Below are 22,581 nucleotides of genomic sequence, written 5' to 3' on the forward strand. Positions count from 1 at the left end.
ACACATTAACTTCAAGAACTGACTGTTCACTTGCTGCCTAATATATCCCACCCCTTGACAGGAGCCATTGGAATGAGATGAACAATGTTATTCACTTCACCGGTCAGTGGTTTTAATGTTGTAGCTGATCTTTGTATATAGGATGTACAAAGCAGCTCTAGCAACTCAACAGTTAGAGATGACATTTACGTATTTTTTATTTTGAAGCACACCTCGACAGATGATTTTTAGGGAGGGGGGCTATCCCCAAACTCAAATCACCCTCTGACAATGTCAAAGGTGCGAGCCACGACCTTCTGGTCAAAGAGTACATTTTTGTGTGAAGTCCTTCTATCCCTGGAGGTCCCAGAAGGAGGGCTATGAACAGGTAACGTCTGGCACATTGTATAACTCCTGCAGGAAGGCCATTTAGTATCTCCACAATATGCCAGCTTTTCAAATTACATAAGACGGGTTCTCATCATGAGGTCCTACGATCCCCTTGGGCTCCTTCAAGAGGTTCCAAGGGGTCCCCAGAAAAATTTTGAATAGTTAAAGGGACCTATTATGAAATACTCACTTTTTCAGTGCATGTGATGTACATTTGGGTCTCTGGTGGGCCTACTAACACACATACTGTGAAATAAGACAACCCAGTCAGTATTTCTGTGGGCTCCCTATTTCAGGAAAAGTGTGTCTCCTTCCTACGTCACTTAGAGCCTTATTCGAATAAGACCCGAAAGAGAAATTGCGCTGTGTTTCTTTTGCCGTTTGACACGAGCTAACGCTGATAGCTGAGGCATACCTGTCAACCCTCCTTATTTTCCCGTAAATCTCCCTTATTTTTTAACCTTTTTTTTTTTAAGGTTGGCAGAAACGTTGACGGTAGGATGCGCCGTATATCCATTTATTTTATTGTAGATGTATTTATTTAATGCATTTTATTTTCCTCTGTTTCCTAATAGAATGAAACAAACAAAAAAAAGCCCTGTGTGTAAGCCACAAACAGTTCCAGTCAGAGTGGTGTGGGAGCTGCAGCTCATAGAGTCAACTTAAGACGGGAAGAAGGTACAGGAGGAAATATTCAAAAGAACTGAGAATGAGAAATTCTAGACATTCTGACATGTCTCTAAAACCTTCCAGAACAGGCTGTTTTTTGTGGGAGGAGCCACCCTCCCGAGGCCCCGAGTTCTGTGAGCCAATGGCGTTTGAGCATGGGTTCTGGGTTTTGCTGTTTATACTCAGTAACTAATTTGAGGTTAGAAATAAGCAATCCAGTGAATCTTCACTCATATTAGATCTACAAGGCCTCATTTAAAAGTTTGTTTCCGACTTTACCCGCGGGGTCCGGAACAGCGTGGAGCTTGGAGCACCGCTTGATAGGGCGGGGCTTCGAGCGTTTTTGTTTCATTCAATTATGGAAACGCCGCAAACTAAAATATAATAAATACATCTACGGTTTTGTTCGGAGAAACGTGGAGCAGATTGCACGCGGCAGCCTACAGTTCAGTCAAACTAATGTGGAAACGCGCGCACACACAAAGAAACACAGCAGAATTAATCTCATCTGCAGTTTTGTCACGGACAGTTGGTATTGATTACTCTTTTTCTGAGCTTCGATGCTCGCAGGTCCGGTCCCGCCACAGCCTCGGGTGGAGTTACTCAGATGGGGGGCGGTTTCTAACGAGAATAATAATACCCCTTGTGACGTGTGACAGGGCAGCAAAGCTGGACGACTCGTTTCGGGACATGTTTTCTGAAACAGACAGCTCGCAAAAAAGTACGTAAGATGTAAGTGACTCGGTCGGAGCCCTGAAGCCCCGCCCCGCTGCTGCACGGAGCTGAGCGGCAGAGCCCTGGAGCCCCGCCCCTCTGAGTGGCTCGCTGTTCGCTTGCTTATTCAAAGCTATGTTTATTCAAAGTTTATTACTATTACACGTGTCGCATGTCCAAATTGCAAAAAAATCGACACTGCGCGTCCTCGGGCCCCCAGCGACACACCCGCCAAGTGTGAGGTAGATGGGATGAACGGTTGTTGAGATAATCGAAGGATATAGAGAGATTCTTCCTTTATAAATAAATGTGCGTTCTGAATGTAGTGTGTCAAAAGATAATTACAAAATAAGGAAACCATGATGAGGTTCAAAACGTAATTCGTGTGGTCGTGGGAGCGTCCATCACAAGGACAGACACTGCTCTGATAAGTCAAACTCTTGAATGCGTCAGACCTATTTCCCAAGAGCGATTTGTACCAATGTGTGCAAATGAGTCAAACAAGCAACAATATATATATAAATATATATAAAGAGGCTCTCAAGCATTCCAGCATTTATGTTTTTTTAGTCTGAAAGAAAAAGCCCCAGCAACAAATAAGATCCTGTGACACCACACCGTCCTTATCGATCTGATCCCTCTGCACTTTGTGGTCCGAGGCCGAATGGAAGAAGATTTTTGGGACACCCAGTCATTGTCAATGCGATGGATCATGTGTTACAGATGGACGGGCAGAAAGGAAGAATGGAATTCAGAGAAGGTGAGATAAACAAATAAACTCTCTGCCTGTCTGAGCATAACGCCATGAAAGCCTGTTATGAGTCAAGAACATTGGCCAACAGTCTGCCCACACTGCTGTAATATGTGGCCCCAGGTGTTAAAAAACAAGAGAAGAGAGAACTGCAAATATACTTTACAGTTCAAAGTTGTTACCACACGATGGCAACAGCTTCCCATGAATCTTAAAGCCCCCCTACGACAGAATTTTCTGCCTGGTTGCTTTTTTTTTCCCGGAAAAGGATAAATGTATACAGAAGGTTGGGGGGAAAAGAAGATCAACCACAGTACGACAATTTGTTTTCAATCCCATATGTTCATAGTTAAAATAGTGATAAGTGATACACTTATTTAAAGTGAAAATCCTTAACATTGTCTATGTTGGGTTGATTACACTGCAAGTCCCAGAATTCCGCTCCAACATCCAGGTTGCTTCCCTCTGAGATGATCCGTAGCAGCAATTTACTGACCACTATAGACCACTATAGACCACTATAGACCACTATAGACCACTATAGGAATGATAGTTTATTGTAGCTAATTCTTGCCACCAACAATGGAAACAGCACATACATAACGCAAATACTGTACATAGCTGTTTATGTGAGCTAAGTATCAAACATAGCATTTCACAAAATAATTGTACGTATTATTTATGACTTTAAATAGGAAGGTCTCTTGTTGTGCAAACATTTCATTTCATTCATAATGTTAATGACTAACCCCAAAGGAGTATCAACGTTTGCTATGGAATGAACCACAATATTTTTATTTTTTCTTCCTCCACAGTATTGGTGCAATTAGAAAGTTGAAAGGTTTTTTAAATTTGACGCCCAGCCCATAACGAAAACTACAGCACATGACGTCTGTGACGTGTGAGGACGTGCTGTCGAGTTGCCCTGCAGGGACACCATCAGGATGTGCATCATGCCGGCCTGCTACCGGGGACAGTTACTCCTCAATGGCCTAATGGTGCTTTTCTTTCCGGCTTTACCGAGCTATAGATCGCAGCATCCCGAGAAGGATGCACGACCTGCCCACACAACACCGAAAGAGAGGAGGGGGACTCGCCCCCAGTTACACTCCAGTACAACACAGCCCTAATGATTGTGAGAACTACAGGATGGAGAGGGGGGGGTCGAGAGAGAGAGAGAGAGAGAGAGCTCAGGGCGAATAAGGCGACTGGGAAAGAGAGAGGGGGCCAGAGAGAGAGAGAGAGAGAGAGAGAGAGAGAGGGAGAGAGAGGGGGCCAGAGAGAGAGAGAGAGGGAGAGAGAGAGGGAGAGAGAGAGAGAGAGCATGTTTATTTAAGCTTTTCGTCTCCCTACTCAGACAGAAAGCAGACTACAGAGGATAATGAGAAACAGATCTTTGGGAGGAGGGGAGGAGGGGGCAAGGATGGAGGGAGGGAGGGAGGAAGGGGGGGGGGGGAGGGGGGGGAAAGAAGGGGGGGAAGCTTGGAAGCCTCCGTGAAAGGAGGGACATGGAGCGGGTCGGAGGGAAGGGGCTGGGGGAAGAGGAGAGGTGAAGGGAGGAGGGAGGAGGGGGCTTCGAGCGGGAGGAGAAGAAGAGAGAGTGACGGACCTCGGAGGGGCCTGTCATGTCCAACGCCACAGGAAATGGGCCCTCTAATGTTCACCAAGTATTTAGACCGAAACTATTTATATCGAGAAATGTTTTATTTATTTAAATTGCATTGGTGCTCGTCCCAATATAATGGCATCCGAGCAGAAATATATGTAGGGATAGAAATCCAGACAAAAAAGATGAATTGTTAAAAAAACAAAACACACACACAAAAAAAAAAAAAAAAATCAATTGGTCTATGCCGTCTTTGGAATATAACAAGTCTATATATAACATGCAGTAATACAAAAATGGGAGATTAAATGATTGTTAGTGGGAAAACCGTGCGGTGAGGGCAGAGGGGTGTTGGGGAGGGGGGGGTGCCGCTGTGACTGACAGGCTGAGGGTCCTATCGGGGATGAGGAGCTGGACCAAACCCCTCCCAAAAGGCAATTAAGGGTAAAGGACGGCTAAAAAAAAAATATTTGATAAACTTTTTTTCCCTCCTCACTCGCTGTAACGGGGGGGAGGCAAAGTTTGAGGATGGCGATAGAGCTGGCAAAAGAGAGCAGCGCAGCCCCTTAAAAGTTCCTACACCGGTTTGGGATGATCTGCGACTTTGTGGGAACGCGAGGTATGATAAGTCTGGAAACTTTTCGAGGAAAAGTTTCACCATCATCATCGCCACCATCGTTATCATCATTGGCGTCTGAGAACAGTCCGAATAGTTCCCGAATCTGCGCTCTGCGCTTATACGCGGGGACGTTTGGAGCGGACCGAGGGACTCTCTCCGACCGCCTCAGACCAGAAGTCACTGAAAATCGCGGATTCTTTCTTTAATCGCTCTCCTTCTGCGGGGATGGGGGCCGCGCCGGGCTCGGGTTGGGAGGAGGGCGAGTTCGAGTTCAAGTTGGTGTTTGAGGAGGACCCGCCGCGTCAGCTCCGGGGGGCCTCATCCCCGCTGCGCGCTGCCCGGCCGGAGAGCGCCGCGGCCGGGGAGACAGCGGAGGAAGCCCCGGCGCACCTGGACCCCAACACTGGTCAGATTTCATGTTTGATAATATGTGTAATATAATGTGTGCATCACGGATCGGCGCGACGACTCTTCTTGGGATTCAGACATGGAGACCCCTGAAGTGTCCTTTTGTCACTGAGGTGTGCATGCCTGGCCCCCAGTCCTCAGTTACTGAACTTCCCTCTCCCCGACGGAAAAAAATATGCATGTGTGTGTTCTTGTGCAAGGTGGGAGTGTGTGTTGTACTTCTATGTGCTGTGATGTGCATCATTTGGTAGGGCCCAGTGGGCCCACCGATGCATTCCTGTGTGTGTGTGTGTGTGTGTGTGTGTGTGTGTGTGTGTGTGTGTGTGTGTGTGCGCGCGCGCGCGCGCGTATGTGTATGCAACACTTCCATGTGCTATGATGTGCATCCTTTTGTACGCCCACAAATACATTTGTGTGTGTGTGTGTGTGTGTGTCTGTGTGTGTGTGTGTGTGTGTGTGTGTGTGTGTGTGTGTGTGTGTGTGTGTGTGTGTGTGTGCGTGTTGCATGTTTCTGTAGGTATGCGTGGATAAATATATTTTTGTTGTGCACCAGTGTGTTGTTGTTGTCCATCTAGGAGATTGCATACGTGCATACGGTGCGTGTGCGTATGCCAGCATAGACTCGTGTGTGTGTGTGTGTGTGTGAGCCCAGACTCAATGTGGTTTTAATCAGCTGTGCGTGTGAGTAGAGTTAACAGCTGCCATCTGGGAAGGAACCTCAACCTCTGGAGCAAGCACACCTCCCTCCCTTCATTCCCCTATCTCTCTCTCTCTCTCTCTCTCTCTCTCTCTCTCTCTCTCTCCCCCCCCCCCCCCCCCATTTTTCAGTCTACAGACACATACCAACACACACACACTTCACAACCACCCTCTCTTGTTTCCCGCCTACACTGGCATAGTGTCATGGTACCACACCCCACATGAACTCCACGGCAAGCAAACACAGGAGCGATTTGAGTTCCACCTCACTTTGTTCACAATGTTATAAATATCATTTTCAGGAGACCATTGAGCCATTCAACGGTGATGTGTAGATAATTTATAGATTCGATTTTTGATCGATTTATTTCAGACAAAATTTGGGGGCAATGTGTCACGGTCATTTTTCAGGGGAGGTCATCGTCCACCAACTGGAGGTCCTTGCACCCAGACACGATGATGTATTAATAATTATTGATCCCTTTCTTACTCCAGATGTGCCAACATCCTGCACCCACTCTGTGCTAAAAAAAAATAAGTCGCCCCATTTTTAGAGAGAGAAATAATGGGATGGGATGGGTTGGGTAAGGGATGTACAGTCCATTGGGTCAATACGACAGGGCTCTTTCATTCAGGGCTCTTTCTTTGTCATCCATCTGTAGTGCAACGTCAGATTTCACATTTATCGCAAAGTCACATCCTGATTTGTGATCAATGAACAAAACAATGGAAACAATTCCATCGCAACAACCGTGCTAGCGGTCCTGGTATTGTACGGCTGATTATATAAGTACTTTGGGGCCACTGACCTACGAACGCCAAGTTCAAACTAACTAGCAATGATGCCCAAATCTTCTTTGTTTATTGTTGCTTGTTCATACTTTCCTTTTTTCCATACACTGTCTATCGGGTAATTATTTCCACTGGTTACAGAGAACCACCTGCCCGCCACTCATGGAAACCAGACAATCGGCGTCACAGGCCTGGCACCGTCGGCCAGTCAGCGGGCCGGGATGCATTCCCCTCCCCCGCGGAGAGCCCTGATGAGGGAGTTCAGTGGGACCTATGAGAGCCTGCCAGCTCGCTCCGTGCAGGTGAGAGGACAGAACCCCAGGGCCCTTTTGATAAACAATCATTAGTAATGTGGTTGTTATGACCCCACTGGTAGAGGCGTTGATGAGAACAGATAGAACCGTCTACAAAGTCCAGAAAATGGCATTACTTTACTGTAATGCAGCCTTATAGACAACAGCAATATCACGCTAACCAAATTCCCGGGCAATATCTGGTCCCATATCACAACAAAGATATTATAATGATATGTTGCCCAACCTTAGTCTTAAGTGAACAAAAAAAAGATGGCCGAAATGGCTAGATAGATAGCTAGATGCACAGTATCATTACATCATTTACAAAAGACATGTACAAAGGACATCATACGTCAAACGTTAATCCACTGCCTCCACCCACACGCACACACACATACACACAGGTGTCTGAGTCCCGCGTGGTGGAGTGCCCCAGCATCCAGATTACCACCATCTCTGCCGACGACGACCCGCCACCCGCCTCCAGCTACTGGGACACAGGGGAGGGCAGCGGCGGCTGGGACCGGGAGCGCCTCTACCTCCCCCTGCTAGACCCGTTCTCGTACCGTGACGGCGTCCCGGGCTCACTCAGCCCCAGCCCGGCCTCCAGCCCCTCGTCCCGCGGCTGGCTGAGCCCCGCCTCGAGCTGTGACTCGCTGCTGGTGGAGGAGGAGGAGCTCAACGAGGCCACTGTCAATTTTGGCCTCTCGCCTTCCTCCCGGCCCACGTCGCCCGGCAGCAAGAAGCGCCGGAACTCCCCCCTGGTCTCCCCCTGCACCTCCCGGAGGGGGAGCTACTCGGAGGAGCTACACGGCTGCGGCATTGAGGGCGGAGACTCCGCTCCCCAGTCGCAAGCCACTCCTACCGGTTGTGAGCTCAGCATTCCACAGAAAACAAGAAAGACGTCATTGGAACAGGTGAGGACTTCACAGCAGACGTCATGATGAGCATGTAGAGATATGGTGCAGTGCAATGTTAAAATGGTCACCATCATTTCAAATCACAGTCCTTAGTACCGAGTAAACCTAAATATTTTTCTATATTTACGTGTCGTGTACAAACGTACATCTTCTATATCTAAACAGATCAATCTGTATATCTATCAAATCAGGGAGTCTGCAGTCCAAGTCTTGTCTTCAATTCTGGCTTATTAATAAAATACCTTAATATGTATTACATTATTTTATCCTGGTATCAACAAGGGAGCTTTCAAGGAAAGACCAAATTTAGCATCTGCATGCAAGGATGCATAAAGATTATTTTCATGTATTTTCACTGCAACGTAAGGTCTATTTTTATTTTTGAGTGGCATTAAAAGGTAAGTCTTAAAACCACTTTTTTTTTCTTTTTTCCATTTAATACTGTGGCAGTTGCCTCTGCCACACACCACCCAAGTGGCTTTTGCAGGGCCCTCCGCCACAGAGACACAGGCAGAGATGTTGCAAACATACCAGTTTATTGTAGAGAGTGGCAAGATGTATCAAGCCGGGAGCAGATGGACACATGTGATAACAGAGGCTTTACCTGTTGCACGTTGTTTGCTGTGATGAGCAACAGGCAAACAGCCACCCCTGACCCCCTGATCCCCTGATTACCTGGTTCCAAGACAGGTATGGCTGCATAAACAACACCATTCCACCACATACCAGCCAACACCAAACAGAAGCCAAGGAGAATCTCTGGCTGAAGCCTACCACCCCCACCAAGCAGACAAAAAAAAGAAAAATAATGCCTGGACTCTGAAACAGGGTTCCCATATTTAAACATAATAAAAGACCGGGCTCTGAAATAGGGTTCCCATACCTTAAACAATCAAAAATTTCCACTGAAACAGAAACCAAAACTGAGACCTGGTTCCCCGGAACAGCACGGTCCATGGGCGACCCTCTCCCAGGGCGACTACAGACTAACCTTCTGTAGGGTGGGCCCTTTGGCTGCTCTGCTGGCTGGTGGAGGTGTAGCTTGGCTTGGCTGTTGTGGGGGCTGCTTGGCGGGGTGGCCTGGGTGCTGTGCTGCTGGGCGGAGCAGCTAACTGCAGGTGGTTACCTTTGGTGGTTGCTGCGGCTGCTTCTACTGCGGTCCTCTGCTAGACATCCTGGATGCTGCTGCTGTCCGTCGGGAGAGGGCTGGTGATGCGGCTGGCCGTTGACCGGTGGCTCCAATGCGTCTTCGGACAGCCCTTCCGTTTCACTTCCCTGTGTGCCTGCCACAAGCTACCCGAGTGGCCCTCTGAGACAGAGACACAGGCAGAGCGAGCACACCAGTTTATTGTAGAGATTGGCAAGATGTAACCAGCCGGGAGCAGATGGACACATGTCATGACGTGTCACACCAAGAGGCTCTCTTAGACTGTGTGTGGGGGGATGGGGAATTTACCTATTGCGCCTTGATTACTATGATAAGCAACAAGCGTACAGCCGCCACAAATATTTATCAAATATCAAATATTTTATGAAAATATTTTAATTCCGCAAAAAGTACATTTCTTTCTCCAAATTGTTTTCAATTTTGTATGTAAAGTTTGCATCTGACAGGGTCGATGAGCTATCTGTGCTATCTATTCTTTTTTTTCCTGGCCAGCTATCTCCAAGGGAGGTGGACCCGGAGCAGGCTCCGGGCCAAGGCTCCCCCTGCCCAGTGCAAGACACCCACCAGCCCAGGAGAGAGCCCCCCTTACTGGGCATGGACTATCTGTCCGTGCCCCCAGCTCTGGGCTGGGGCAGGACCCGAGCCAGTGCCCACAGCCCACTTTTCAGGCAAGAACGCAAAAGGAATTCTGATTCTCGTCGACATACATTTAACATACGTGTATGTACAGACAACATATTGTTTTCTGAAATGACGGTTGGAAAATTAGAATTTAATGGTGAGTTGTTGAGTTGCTTCATGGATAAGCACAAAGTTTACTTAAAGATGATTTTAAGAGACTTTTTAACAATGGAAATTAAAGCAACTTATAATCAATCAAGTAATGGAAAAAAATTATGAAAACCTATTCAAAACGTGGATTTTTGAATCCTACAATCCTGCAACCTACAAGTCATAATTTCCTAGGCATAATGAGGGTTGAGCCATGTACACCTCCAGGTCAAATGCCTTGCCACCTCTCGACTGGCCGCTGCCCTCCCAGTTTGACCAGTATGAGCTGCGTATCGAGGTGCAGCCCCGGCCGCACCACAGAGCCCACTACGAGACTGAGGGAAGCAGAGGGGCGGTCAAAGCTGCGCCCGCGGGCCACCCCGTTGTCAAGGTAATGTAAAGCTACATGTGGTAAAAATATTCACATTAAACAGCAATCCATATTGAAATTGGCCTTACCGAGTCACAATTAACCATTAATATAACACAACATACAACAGGGCCGATTATAGGATAGTATATAACTAGTATAAACTGTAAATAATGGTGCCACATAAGAAAAGATATAGTTGTCAAATTAAATATCAGAAAAATATCTGCTGAAGGTAAAACAGAATGCAACCACTTTCTTCCAAAATCACGGATGGTTATTTGATCGATTGAAGGAGCTGAAACAGCGTTGCAGCCACCAACACATGCTGAGATGATTTAGGCCGTTTGTATTGGAATCGCAGTAAAAACAAACAAGAGAACTGTCGCGTCTCGAGACCCGAGGGGAAATGCTGGCATTCCAAGTTCTCCTGTCTGGCTCTTGAGTCGCTGATTAAGGGCTCTTTGTCATCGATGATGAGGCTTGGCAGACGAATCCCAATAGGAAAAAAAAAAAAAAAAAAAAAGATAAGGTCCGTCCCCACGATGGATGTTTGCAGGTCTAAAGGCAATTTTTTAATCAAGTTAAAAGACGGAAATCTGGTGGGGACATTGTTTTTTCATAACATTGGAACAAAGCAGTCGTTGCTGCTGGAAACATGGAGTCCATTCTGTCTCCGCAGCTGAGCGGCTACGCCGAGCGCAAGCCCCTGTCCCTGCAGGTCTTCGTCGGAACGGCCGACGACCGCACCATCCGGCCCCATCCCTTCTACCAGATACACAGGTAATGGGTTTATGGCATAGATTTGAGTTTATGTGTATATATATATTTATTTATATATGGGTTTATATATAGATTTATGTTTGACTTATTGATTTGAATCTCTGTATAAGATGACATGTGATCTTATACAGAGATTCAATACAGAAAGCTCACATGAATTTGCATTCATGTGAGCTTTCTATTGAGAATACTTCAAATACTGCAATGCATGTATAAAAAAAATGTATACATATTTTTTTACACACACACGCATTTACTAGTAGTGAGCTTTTATAAGCAATATTGAGGAACACTGAGAATGCCGGATCGGGAAATCACAGCTAAAAAGATAAACACGTTTAAATGCATTTTGTTGTCAAAAATAGGCACAATTTGACTTACTTTAACTAATATGCAAGTACACAGTAACCAGTTTTAAATATAGCCCAAAAACAACACTGAAAAGTGGGCGTATCAAGATTGAAATAGAATTCCTGATAAGTGTGCTGTGATAAATAAACAAAGCAAGCGAGTGTTAAACAAAAGGGATGTCTTGGAATCTCTTAGGGTGACTGGGAAGATGGTGGGAACGGCCAGTCAGGAGAGTGTTCAGGCTGGAACCAAGATCCTGGATATCCCGCTCAGCCCGGAGACCAACATGACCGCTCTGTGAGAGAGAGAGAGAGAGAGAGAGAGAGAGAGAGAGAGAGAGAGAGAGAGAGAGAGAGAGAGAGAGAGAGAGAGAGAGAGAGAGAGAGAGAGAGAGAGAGAGAGAGAGAGAGAGAGAGAGAGAGGAGAGAGAGAGAGAGAGAGGAGAGAGAGAGAGAGAGAGAGAGAGGAAACATCCCCCAGACTCCAGAGAGAGACACTCACAAGCGATTTCTGTGTAGCAAATAAATCTTGCAGAAGAGTTGCCGAATGAGTTAAAACCAACTTTACAGCCTAGCCTAGTATAGCCTTGCAATTTTGATCTTGCAACACAAGCTAATTTCCATTATTCTATTTTTGGCACACTAGTACGTCACAGCACAGTGGTTGAAAAACACTGGTGTAAGGTACACAAAACACCTGAGGCCACAGTTATATTTGTATTTTATGTACTGACAATACATAAATTATATTTCACATTTCATATCAGTTGAATTTGAGTCTCGCATAGTCTACATTTATTATATCACAGAGCATGGAGGAAGCACCGAATGGACTGTATAGAAATTATGATATACAGTATTTCTAACCAAAAACTAACAAAAACAAAACTAACAGCATATCCACATTCCTGACAGACAACTCTTAGATTTACTTTAAAAGTATCTTTATTTATTTTGCATCGTTTCAGTTTGGCCTCTGGGCTCCGCTGCTCATCACTCCCGGGGAGGGTTACAGCAATTACAGACAATCAGTACTTAGTGAACTAGATATTTAAGAGAGATGAGCTTGAATCCCCCCATTAGATGGAGGAGTAGAGCCCAACAGGTAGATGCAGGGCAGGTGGAGCGAGCGCAGCAAAGCAGGTAGGGCAGGACAGTCTGGCTGTTTAAATAGCTCGGCCAAATAAGGGCGTGGAAGCCTGTGGCGTCGTCAAGTTGTCCGAAAGAACTAACTCCTCAAGCTACGCATCATATAGATTTAAACATCAATATATCAGTCTTTGAAATTTGATAATAACACAGACAATACGTCTTTCTTCATCAATACTTTCTTCACCATTTGAAATGTTACATGGCGATAATAGTGCCCAAACAACAACATAAAAACAACATTCTGCGTCTCAGCATCGACTGCGCCGGGATCCTGAAGCTGAGGAACTCGGACATCGAGCTGAGGAAAGGCGAGACGGATGTGGGACGGAAGAACACCCGCGTGCGCCTCGTCTTTCGCACCCACCTGCCCCTGGCGCCCTCCGCGGCCCCCCCGGGACGGGTGCTGGCCCTGCAGGTGGCCTCGCTGCCCATCGAGTGCTGTGAGTAATACTGCCCTGGTTTCACTTCACAGACCGTTCTCTTCTGACTTTTTGTCCATAATTAGTTATCACGTTATTGTGCTGGTTTGTGTTACTGTCGCCCTCATCCAACAGCAAAAAATATGTCCATGCCCGGAGAGCCTATCAGATTTTTTTTTTATTAAGCAACAATATAAAACTAAAATAAAAACATTTGTAAAATTCTTAAATAAATAAAAATAAATTAATACACATGTCTGAAAAAGTTAATTTATGCTTTATTTATACATTGATGTGCTTATATATTTTTTTCATTATTTGTGTAATTTCAAAACTGTTCTCACAATATTGTCTGCATGGAATGACATTTAACACCGATATCAAGGAAGGGCACAGGCGTATATTTTAAATAAGTATCCTCTTCATATCTATTGTAAAATACTGTATAATATAATTGGAATACATTGCAGAATACAATAATTGCCATTTTTCAAACGCTTTATAAAGTATGATCATATATACTCAAAAAATAGATTATTTACTGATATATTTTATATATATATTCATTTTACAAAAATGGGTGATCTCCAGTCATGAGTTTTTTACATAAGTTTTGTAATAATTATTTTCTGAAAATTACAATATATAGTCATTTATTGCATGTTGAATGTATTTTTTAAATATTAGATAATGTATTTTTAGCACCTATCAATTTATTTCTGTTCTTTTGTGGAGGGAGGAGTCTGGAGATGTTTCCAGTCTTTCATTCACCTTCATTCACTCTCTCTCTCTCTCTCTCTGACTCGCTCTCTCTCTATCAGCCCAGCGCTCGGCCCAGGAGCTGCCGGTGATCGAGTCGGTCAGCGTGACTTCCTGCTCGGTGGAGGGAGGCGAGGAGCTGCTGCTGAGCGGCACCAACTTCCTGCCCATCTCCCGAGTGCTCTTCATGGAGCGGGGGACCGGTAAACTACGGAACAAAAGAACGTAGAGAGAGAGAGAGAGAGAAATGGGGATCAGAGGGATAGAGAGACAGAGATGACATGATGTCCCCTTAATGGACATCTTTATATTTGGAGTGGGGCACATAAATCCTTGGCCGTCTAGAACATCCAACGAGTCTTGTGTACATTAAACTGTAAAACTGAAGGTACCAGGAGTGAGTGACTATTCTTACACAACAGCAAAAGTTTGAAGGGGTTTTAAGATTTAAATAAGGCGTAGCTTGCGGAGCTTGTTCTGTCGAACAACTTGACGGTCTATTCCAAGCCTAGGCAGTCCCTCCTGCCCTCCACCTCCCCTGCATCCACCTGTTGCTCGCTACTCTTCTATCCAATGAGGAGATTCGAGCTCATCACTCCTATATTTTGGCTAAATCATTGCCTCCCCCGGTCTGCCGTCTCCTGGCTGCTCATCTTGCGGAGCAACCGCTATGTGGTCCACGCAGCGCAACTCTCCGAATGCAAATGACCAGCGATGGAAACTGGACTTAAATAACATCGGTTCATGATGTCACAAAGCGGCCCGCTCCCGAAAATAATAGAATCGCCTCAATTGGATCGCCTCGATTTTTTTTCCACTAATTTCTGCTCCAAATATGCATAGATATTGATCAAACTTAAACGACATGCCTTCTGAAACGTCCCGGTTCTAATGACACCTCAACCATGTCTGTGCGTTCTGCTGTTGTCGTGTTTGAGATGATGATAATAATAATAAAATAATATGAAATAATAATAATAAAAACGTAATTACAGTTGCAATAAAAAGTGCTCCACAGAAACTAACATTTAAAAATTACAAATCAAAGATAAAAATTAAAAAGTAAAACAAAAAAGTGCACAAAATTAAGCAGTAAGGATAATAAAAAGAATAAAACATAGCATGTGCATCAAACAAAATGTTAAAAAGTCGAGTAGATGCAAATCCATTGGCTGTGCGTTTTGTGGCTCTGCCTACGTTATGTTTGCGTTGGTATATTTAAGTTGCAGGTACTCCTCACTTAACAACTGAGTTCCATTTCTAAGACCAGGTCATTAAGCGAGTTGGTCGATAAGTGAGGACCCGTGTTATTTCACGGTAAGGGGGCGTGGCCATTGTGAACGCTAGTCAAGTGAATACTGACAGACTGCGGGAACCAGACTGAGACTGATAATATATATAGTATATATAGAGTACATATAGTGTATATATAGTATATACAGTGTATATAGTATATATAGTGTATACAGTGTATATAGTATATATAATGTGTATATATAGTATTTACAGTGTATATAGTTTATATAGTGTATATACAGTGTATATAGTATATACAGTGTATATAATATATATAGTATATATAGAGTACATATAGTATATATAGTGTATATAGTATATAAAGGGTGATGCACGATGATATTCTTGACGCTGAGACACCGTGGTATTGTATGCAGCGTACAATACAGACTGGTCAGAGAGCTGGTCCTAAGACCTAACGGGTGGCTTGTTAAGTGAGGAGTACCTGTATTTGTTCGAATATATCTGTGTGTGTGTGTGTGTGTGTGTGTGTGTGTGTGTGTGTGTGTGTGTGTGTGTGTGTGTGTGTGTGTGTGTGTGTGTGTGTACGGGCAAGCTATATTTGATATTCACCATGTAAACTAATGCAATTAAATGGTTTCATTTCCTGTTAGACGGTAAATTACAGTGGGAAGAGGAGGCCCATGTTGACCGTGACAATAGCAATGAGGTAAGTGTGTGTGTGTGTGTGTGTGTGTGTGTGTGTGTGTGTGTCAATAGGCAATATTGACCGAAAGACTGCAATTTCGACAGATTTAGATCACTTTATGGGTGAAACCCGGGTTATAGAACTGATTTTAAAGTGACAGGTGCAGGATAATGTCCCGTCACATCACCTTCTATTGTTTTTCTTCCCCGCAGTGCCTGCTGTGCGTGAGAGTTCCGGCCTACAGCGACCTGTCAGTGAGCCGGCCGGTGTCCGTCTGCCTCTACGTGTCCAATGGGAAGCGAAAAAGGAGCAGCACTCACTGTTTCAAGTATATTCCCAGTGAGTGAGATTCCCGGGTTTCCTCTCTCTGCTTCGCTCTCTCTCTCTCTCTCTCTCTCTCTCTCCCTCTATCGCTCTCGCTCTCGCTCTTGCTCTCACTCAGAAATGTTCACATGACCTCCAATGACTTCCATTGAAAATCAATAAGAGGCAATTTCGCGGTCACAGATTAGGCATAATCTTAGACAAAATCACACTTTTATTCCGGATTTACTGAAACCAACTATCTCAGTCTTGGTTTAAAATTGTCTTAGACTTGCCCCAGTCATGGTTTAAAATATATTCTGATTCCCAGAAGGAAGATTATAAATAATCTAGGTCTAACTGAAGGCTCGAATTAGACCTGGTTAGAGGAAGGCTTATTTTTTGATTAGTGGATGTGGGCCTCCAGGTCGACCTTGGCAATAGAGAAAATTCATTATCAGCACCAAGACCAGACAAAAGGAGCTGACTACTCCTTCATTACCATAACCTAGGACCTCCTTGTCTGGAACAAATGTACCTTTAAATAAACGCTTTAAAATCATTTTGATAGTACACTGACTTGTAATATGTAGAAGGGCACCTCTTTCACCGCCTCCTCCCTCTGAACGCCTGTTCTTGCACTAACTTCTGTGCTTGGGTACGAAACCGCAGGATAAGTGGGTTACTCTTTACGGAACTACATCACTTGCTTGATGTTTGGCTCCGGTAATTACCGTATTTTCTTATAAAAAAAACAAAAAAAACGATAAATTATAAACTTGCCGATCAATATGTCCGGTTATAATGCTCATAAAAAACAAAGCCTCTCCACCTCCCCGACGGCACAGACAAGACAGGCCAGTGGAGCTCTGCGAGCAGTCTTCCAGGCCCAGTACATACACCGATCGCAGGCGGCCCCCGTCTCACCCGGCGGCTCCGGGAAGCGGCGTATTCCATGCAAGGGGCATGATATCTGCGTCTGTATCATAGAGTTACAGGTTCAAATTTGTCCGGTAAAATTTATTATTTTCGGACACTGGACCGAATGTTACGACAGTTGTGTAAAAGTGCAATTGCACTCAGAAGCTGTAGGGGCGCCAAATCCCAAAAGTTACATATTGCTGCTTTAAGCAACATCTCAGAAAGGTGTTTTCAAAATTGTGGATTCATTTGAGTAGGATTGATTTGGTCCTGATTCAGATTAAACCGCGTCTGTGCAACCATCCCTAAAAGATTCAAACACCTACCTAATATTTTACCTGAGATTTTAATCACAGCCATACAAAGACAATTAATAAGAAAGGTAAAAAAAAAAAGCTCAAGGCACTCAAAAGTAGTAACAGTCAAGTTTACATTTGTTTTTCAGGAAAAGTATTCTGATCATTCAATGTATTGAATCAATTGTATTGTGTTTCTGCTTATTGCTTAGTCATGTTCAAAGAGGAGGACCCTCTGCTGTCCCGTCCGAACGTCCTGCCCCTGGAAGGCATGTCGCTGTGCCCCATGGGGGGTCCCGGCAGGGTGGACAGGGCCCTCCATCTGAGAGGCGATCCCGCTGCCGAGGGGAGCCGCCTGGGCTTCCACCTCCCGCCCTACCCGCCCGCCTACTCACCTCCATACCCGGCGCTGGGTTACCACGAGGAGTATTGCTCCAAGCTGGAGGCCCCACTGGAAGACCCCGGTGGGCCCCAGGGACTAGGTGCCCTGTCTGAGCGGCAGCCCAGCTTCGAGAACCTGGAGCTGGGCTTCACCGAGCTCCTGCCGCCCCTGTACCCCCACCGCGCTCCACAGCCCCCTTCCCCCTCCCCCTCCCCGTGGCTGGACTCGCCCTACCTCTCCTCCTCCCCCTCCCCCTCCCACTCCTCCTCCCTCAGCCCATTCCCCGCTGGCAGCCCCATCTCCACCTCCCCCCTGCGGCCCATGACCGCCTCGCCGTACCCCCAGTATTATCCGCAGGAGGTGTGTCCGTCCCCTCCCTCCAACCTGAGCCCCTATCAGGACTTCTACCCGGCGCCGTACCCCCACTACGAGGGCTGGGACCACCAGGGCCAGCCGCTGGGGACGGGGCACGGGGGCCACGAGAGGGATCCACAGGCTGGGTCCAAGGTCCAAGAGAGCCCACTGGAGTTCTCCAGCGCCGCCTCAATGCACCACATCACGTTAGAAGAAGGTGAGCCCCCCAAATAATGTTTATTTTTATTCGGTGTATAACAGTTGTCTCTTCATCATTTTTTGGCAAGATGGAGTCTATGGCTGTATTGTAGACACGAGGGATGGATTGACTCTGAAAAAAACGTCTTGTCTATCTACCTGTCTGTCTGTCTGTCTTGTCTGTCATTTATATCCATCTATCTATCCATTTATGTCTGTCATTTATATCCATCTATCTATCCATTTATGTCTGTCATTTATATCCATCTACTGTATCCATCCATTTATATCTGTCTCTCTGTCTATCTACCTGTCTGTCTGTCTGTCTGTCTGTCTATCATTTATATCTATCCATCTATCTGTCTATCTATCTATCTATATATCTCTCTATCGATATATAGTTTATAGACCATTCGTTTGATATCTGATACCAGTAGGGGTACTGCTCCATCCCGACGTAAAAGGCAGGCCAGACAGAGACAAAGACACAATGACAAAAAAGAAGAAAGGATGGAGGGATGGATAGTTGGATGGCATTTTTATTTTTCCCCTTTCCTTTTCCTTCCACAGTGAATGAGTTCATCGGGGAGGACATCCAGTCATCTTTCCAGTCAGGATCTCCGATGGAAAACCAGCCAAACTGAGCCTCGTGCGGGCTCCTCTGCCGTCGTAATCAGTGCCGAGGGTGACCTGATCCTTCTGCGCCTGATGTTACATCACGTTACCACCGTTAGAGGTCAAACTGAAAGAGGACTGTGATTGTCCGGACACTGAGGTGATCAAGACCATACGCTTCGAAAGGACAATGTTGGGTTTTTTTTGTTGTTTTTTTTACCCTGTTTTCGCGATATAAATTATAGAAGAAAAAAGAACACCCTTTGATATGGAATGTGTCTCGATTTGGCAGACACAGTGCTACAACAACAGTTTATACATTATGTCTAAAACCAGTCTTTATTAAATGGAGAGTAGCTTTTCTGCAATAACAGACTCTCTATATCTGACTCTACCTCAGTTTTAATAGCCTTGAAACAAACAATTAATTTGTAAACCTATGGTAGCCCTGCTCTCCGATTAAAGGCATACTGTGCAGGGTTTTGCCCCGTTTCAAATATATTAAACTTTTAGGGGGCGGTTTCGCGGTCACACATCAGGCCTAATCTAAGACGAAATCACACTTTTAATCTGGACTAACTGAAATGGCCTTCCTCAGTCACGGTTTAAAATGGTCTCAGACTTGCCCTAGTTTTGGTAAAAAAATAAAAAAAAAGGCTGATTTCCAGAAAGACGATTAGAGCTAATCTAGGTCCAAGTGAAGGCTTCAATTAAAGCTGTTCAGAGGCAGGTTTATCTCTGGATTAATGGATGTGGACCTCCTGATCGACCTTGACAATAGAGAAAATGGATTATTTGGTGTAAGACCAACACTAAGACCAGGAGCTGACTTTCTTTGTCTAGCACTTCCTAGTCTAGAATTTATTAATCTCAAATTAAGCAACGTCTCAGAAAGACTTTTTTAAATTCTGGAATAATTTCCATATCTTATTTAGATTAAACCCCATCTGCGAAACCTTCCCTTTACGTCTTAAAATTACTCATTTTGTGACCAAAACAAAATTGTTTCGTTGGGTTCTCTGCTGTTACTGTCGAACCAAGGTACGAATCAAAGCAGGCGTGAATATTTGCACTCTTCCATTCTCAAGATGTGGTAAAACCAAAACGTTGTTGGCAAGCTCCGCTGGCAAAAGGGGTTGCAAGTAAGAAATGCCAAAGCAGCAGCGCCAAAAAAGCCCACAGGGCTCGTTCTGAAACCAGAGTGAACCTGGGCTGGGCTTCCTCCCCTCCTCGTTTTGGCAAAGGGATAAAAAGCAATGCACTGGTTGGCGTGATTTTCCGGGGGGAGGCTAGAGTTCAATTTGAAGTAAATACCGAGCAAAACAACATGAATATATTGCACAGTGGACTTTTAAGACTCCTTTTGGCCGCCACTTTGGTGGTGGTGGCAGTGGAGCTTAGGTAGGGTTTCCCATCAAAAGATTGTTCAAGAAACGCACAGACGTTATTTTTACAGACTGATGCATAGATGAAGGAGTTAGAATTACACGTGATGCTTTCAGAAAATAGAAAGCAGTACGACATGTTAATGTAGTTCTAAAAACGAATCGTTGCAGCTTATTGTTTTCATTTCTGCAAATGCATCCCAGTATGTGGAAGGATACCGATCTTTATTAAATGATATCCAGAATTTATCTCATAATTGAATGCCTCAACTAATCAATTTGACAGTACCATATTCAAGGCAAGCTGTATCAATAGCTGAATACACAAATCAATTATTAAAAGTTTAAATTGTTTTATTTAAATTTGCATTTTTATTTACAAATGGTTTCCTGTTTACTTTTCTGTTTACCAATTCTATGCCATTCCAGGGGCCTTTGTGGTGGCAGGACATTACTAACCCAGCATGGGATGTAATGAGAGCTCTGATTGGATATCGTTTGGCAGATTCATTTCCAGCATCTTGAAGATTTTCAGGATCTCCAAAAATTATAGATAGATGGTTAGATAGATAGATAGATTAACAAAAATATGGCAATATATAGAAATAACAAGTATAATCTAAAAAGCAACAAAGAAAAAATGAATTAAAATAACTAGAAATATTTTGTCCTATACAATAACTGATTAATAATGAACCTAAAGAGCCTAAATTGGTAATGTACAATAAACCAAATGATAAACATTCAATAAAAGCCAAAACGTTGACAAAATAATAACAGAAAAATAAACCTAAAGATGAAAACAGTAAACAAAATGTTGGCAACAAATCTCACAAATTATTATCAATTATTAAATACAATTTAAATATTATTAGGTACATTTTGATTAAATAAATTAAAAATATATATATTGTTACATTTATTTGTGATTCTGCTATGTACTTCTCTTTTGAATACTATTTTCTGAAAATTTCAATTATCAATGTCACTTATTTAGCATTTATCAGTTCTTATATGGATCTATTTATTGGTGGATTGGTTTATTTGTTTAAGTCTTATCAGTCCTTCCTTTCATAGTCCAATTAAACACTGATAAAGGAATGGCTTAAACCATTTCCAACACTATGTTCCCTCCATACTACAGAAAGACAAAAATGCAACAAAAAAAGTAATGATAATTAATTCAAATGAAGTAATGCATCAAGCTGTTACCGTTCAATACGTTTCAGAGCGGTGGTATTCAGTGTGGGACGCACCCCTAGTGGAGTGCGGATTGCGAATTGCAATGGAGCGCGAGAAAATAAAAGATTAAAAAAAAAAAATAGGCCTTTAATATATATTTTAAGCACTCATTTTTTTCTAATTAATTTTCATGAAATTTGTTTATTTAAGGTTTCTAAATCTAAAATGATAATAGCTATTAATTTTGCATGCAATTTTCATTATTATTTTTATTTTTATAAAAAAAATAAAGAAAATACAAATGCAAATAAATAAAAACTCACATCCAACATGTTTGATGCAGATCTTGCACAATGCCCTATATGTGCTTTTTGCGGCTGTTATCAGTGTGGGGTCTGGGCAACCCAGGGGTCCTCCTATAAGGAGGCCCCAGCAACATGATTTCTAGTCAAAATCACCATTATTTCATTTACAAGGCGTTATCACCATTAGAGAACACACAATAATGACTGTTTTGATCATAGGGTTGGACAGATATGGAAGTTTGGACCAAAGCACTTTAACAATGGGGCCCATGGACTAATGCATGTCAAATTGACACAAGACACATTTTTTTGGTGCAGCTCTTTCAAATCCTAGCAAGCAACAACAAGTTTGAATACCACTGCTTTAGAGGGTTTCTATAAGTAATATTAAAACTTCAAATGGCACGGGGCCGGGTTTTGCTTTCAAGTGTGGGCACTTTCTCCAAGTCACTGCATATAGATGGACGAAAGAGTCTTAACTTATGCCTTGTTAAAACGGCCATGACAAAAAAGCTCATAAAAATGTTCGCCGACGTAACGGAGGAGACGGCGCCGAGCGGCATCGTGTGTTCTGACAGTTTTATGGGGCCTTGACGGGTTCGGCGCTGCCATAAATGGACATGTTGAATGGGGTGGAAGGGGGGACGGGTTGGACGTACAGAGGTCGGAAATAGCTGGAAAAAAAACAGAGACGCAGAGAGGGTTCATCATCACAGTCGGTTGTGTCGGAGCGCCGGGTATCACGCAAGTCCAACCGAGGCCTCGGGATTGTAGAGCTGTAATTCCTATATGACATCAACACTTCCAGCTCCTCCTCCTCTTCCTCCTCCTCCTCCTTCTTCGTTTTGGCACAGCCTCTGTGCGTGCTTTGTGCACCGAAAGTCTTCTGCCAAGAGGAGAGGTAAAAGGTGGGTATGGTACAACGAAAAAAAACAACCCAAATCTATAAAGGCCAGTGGACTACATCATCACAATGACCGTAGCAAAGGTTTGAAGTTATATCAGTGGAGCGGAATCTGCAGCCCTGCATGCGTTCCACAGACTTGTGTTCATAAACACCAATTTTCTCATTTACTGTAA

General features: G+C 44.1%; 1 protein-coding gene across 1 annotated transcript; it reads left to right on the forward strand.

Annotated features, from left to right (window-relative positions):
• Positions 1 to 4,830: 4,830 nt before the first annotated feature.
• Positions 4,831 to 20,330, forward strand: nfatc4 (nuclear factor of activated T cells 4). The gene is made up of 13 exons (XM_080010555.1): positions 4,831 to 5,134; positions 6,769 to 6,929; positions 7,328 to 7,840; positions 9,504 to 9,679; positions 10,011 to 10,173; positions 10,835 to 10,935; positions 11,482 to 11,583; positions 12,690 to 12,877; positions 13,678 to 13,818; positions 15,526 to 15,581; positions 15,773 to 15,899; positions 17,293 to 18,033; positions 18,585 to 20,330. The coding sequence occupies exons 1-13, from the start codon at positions 4,954 to 4,956 to the stop codon at positions 18,656 to 18,658; spliced, it is 2,724 nt and encodes a 907-aa protein (XP_079866681.1). The 5' UTR covers positions 4,831 to 4,953; the 3' UTR covers positions 18,659 to 20,330.
• The last annotated feature ends 2,251 nt before the right edge of the window (positions 20,331 to 22,581 follow it).

This window comes from Zeus faber, assembly GCF_960531495.2.
Source record: "Zeus faber genome assembly, chromosome: 12".
In the NCBI taxonomy this organism is placed as follows: domain Eukaryota; kingdom Metazoa; phylum Chordata; class Actinopteri; order Zeiformes; family Zeidae; genus Zeus; species Zeus faber.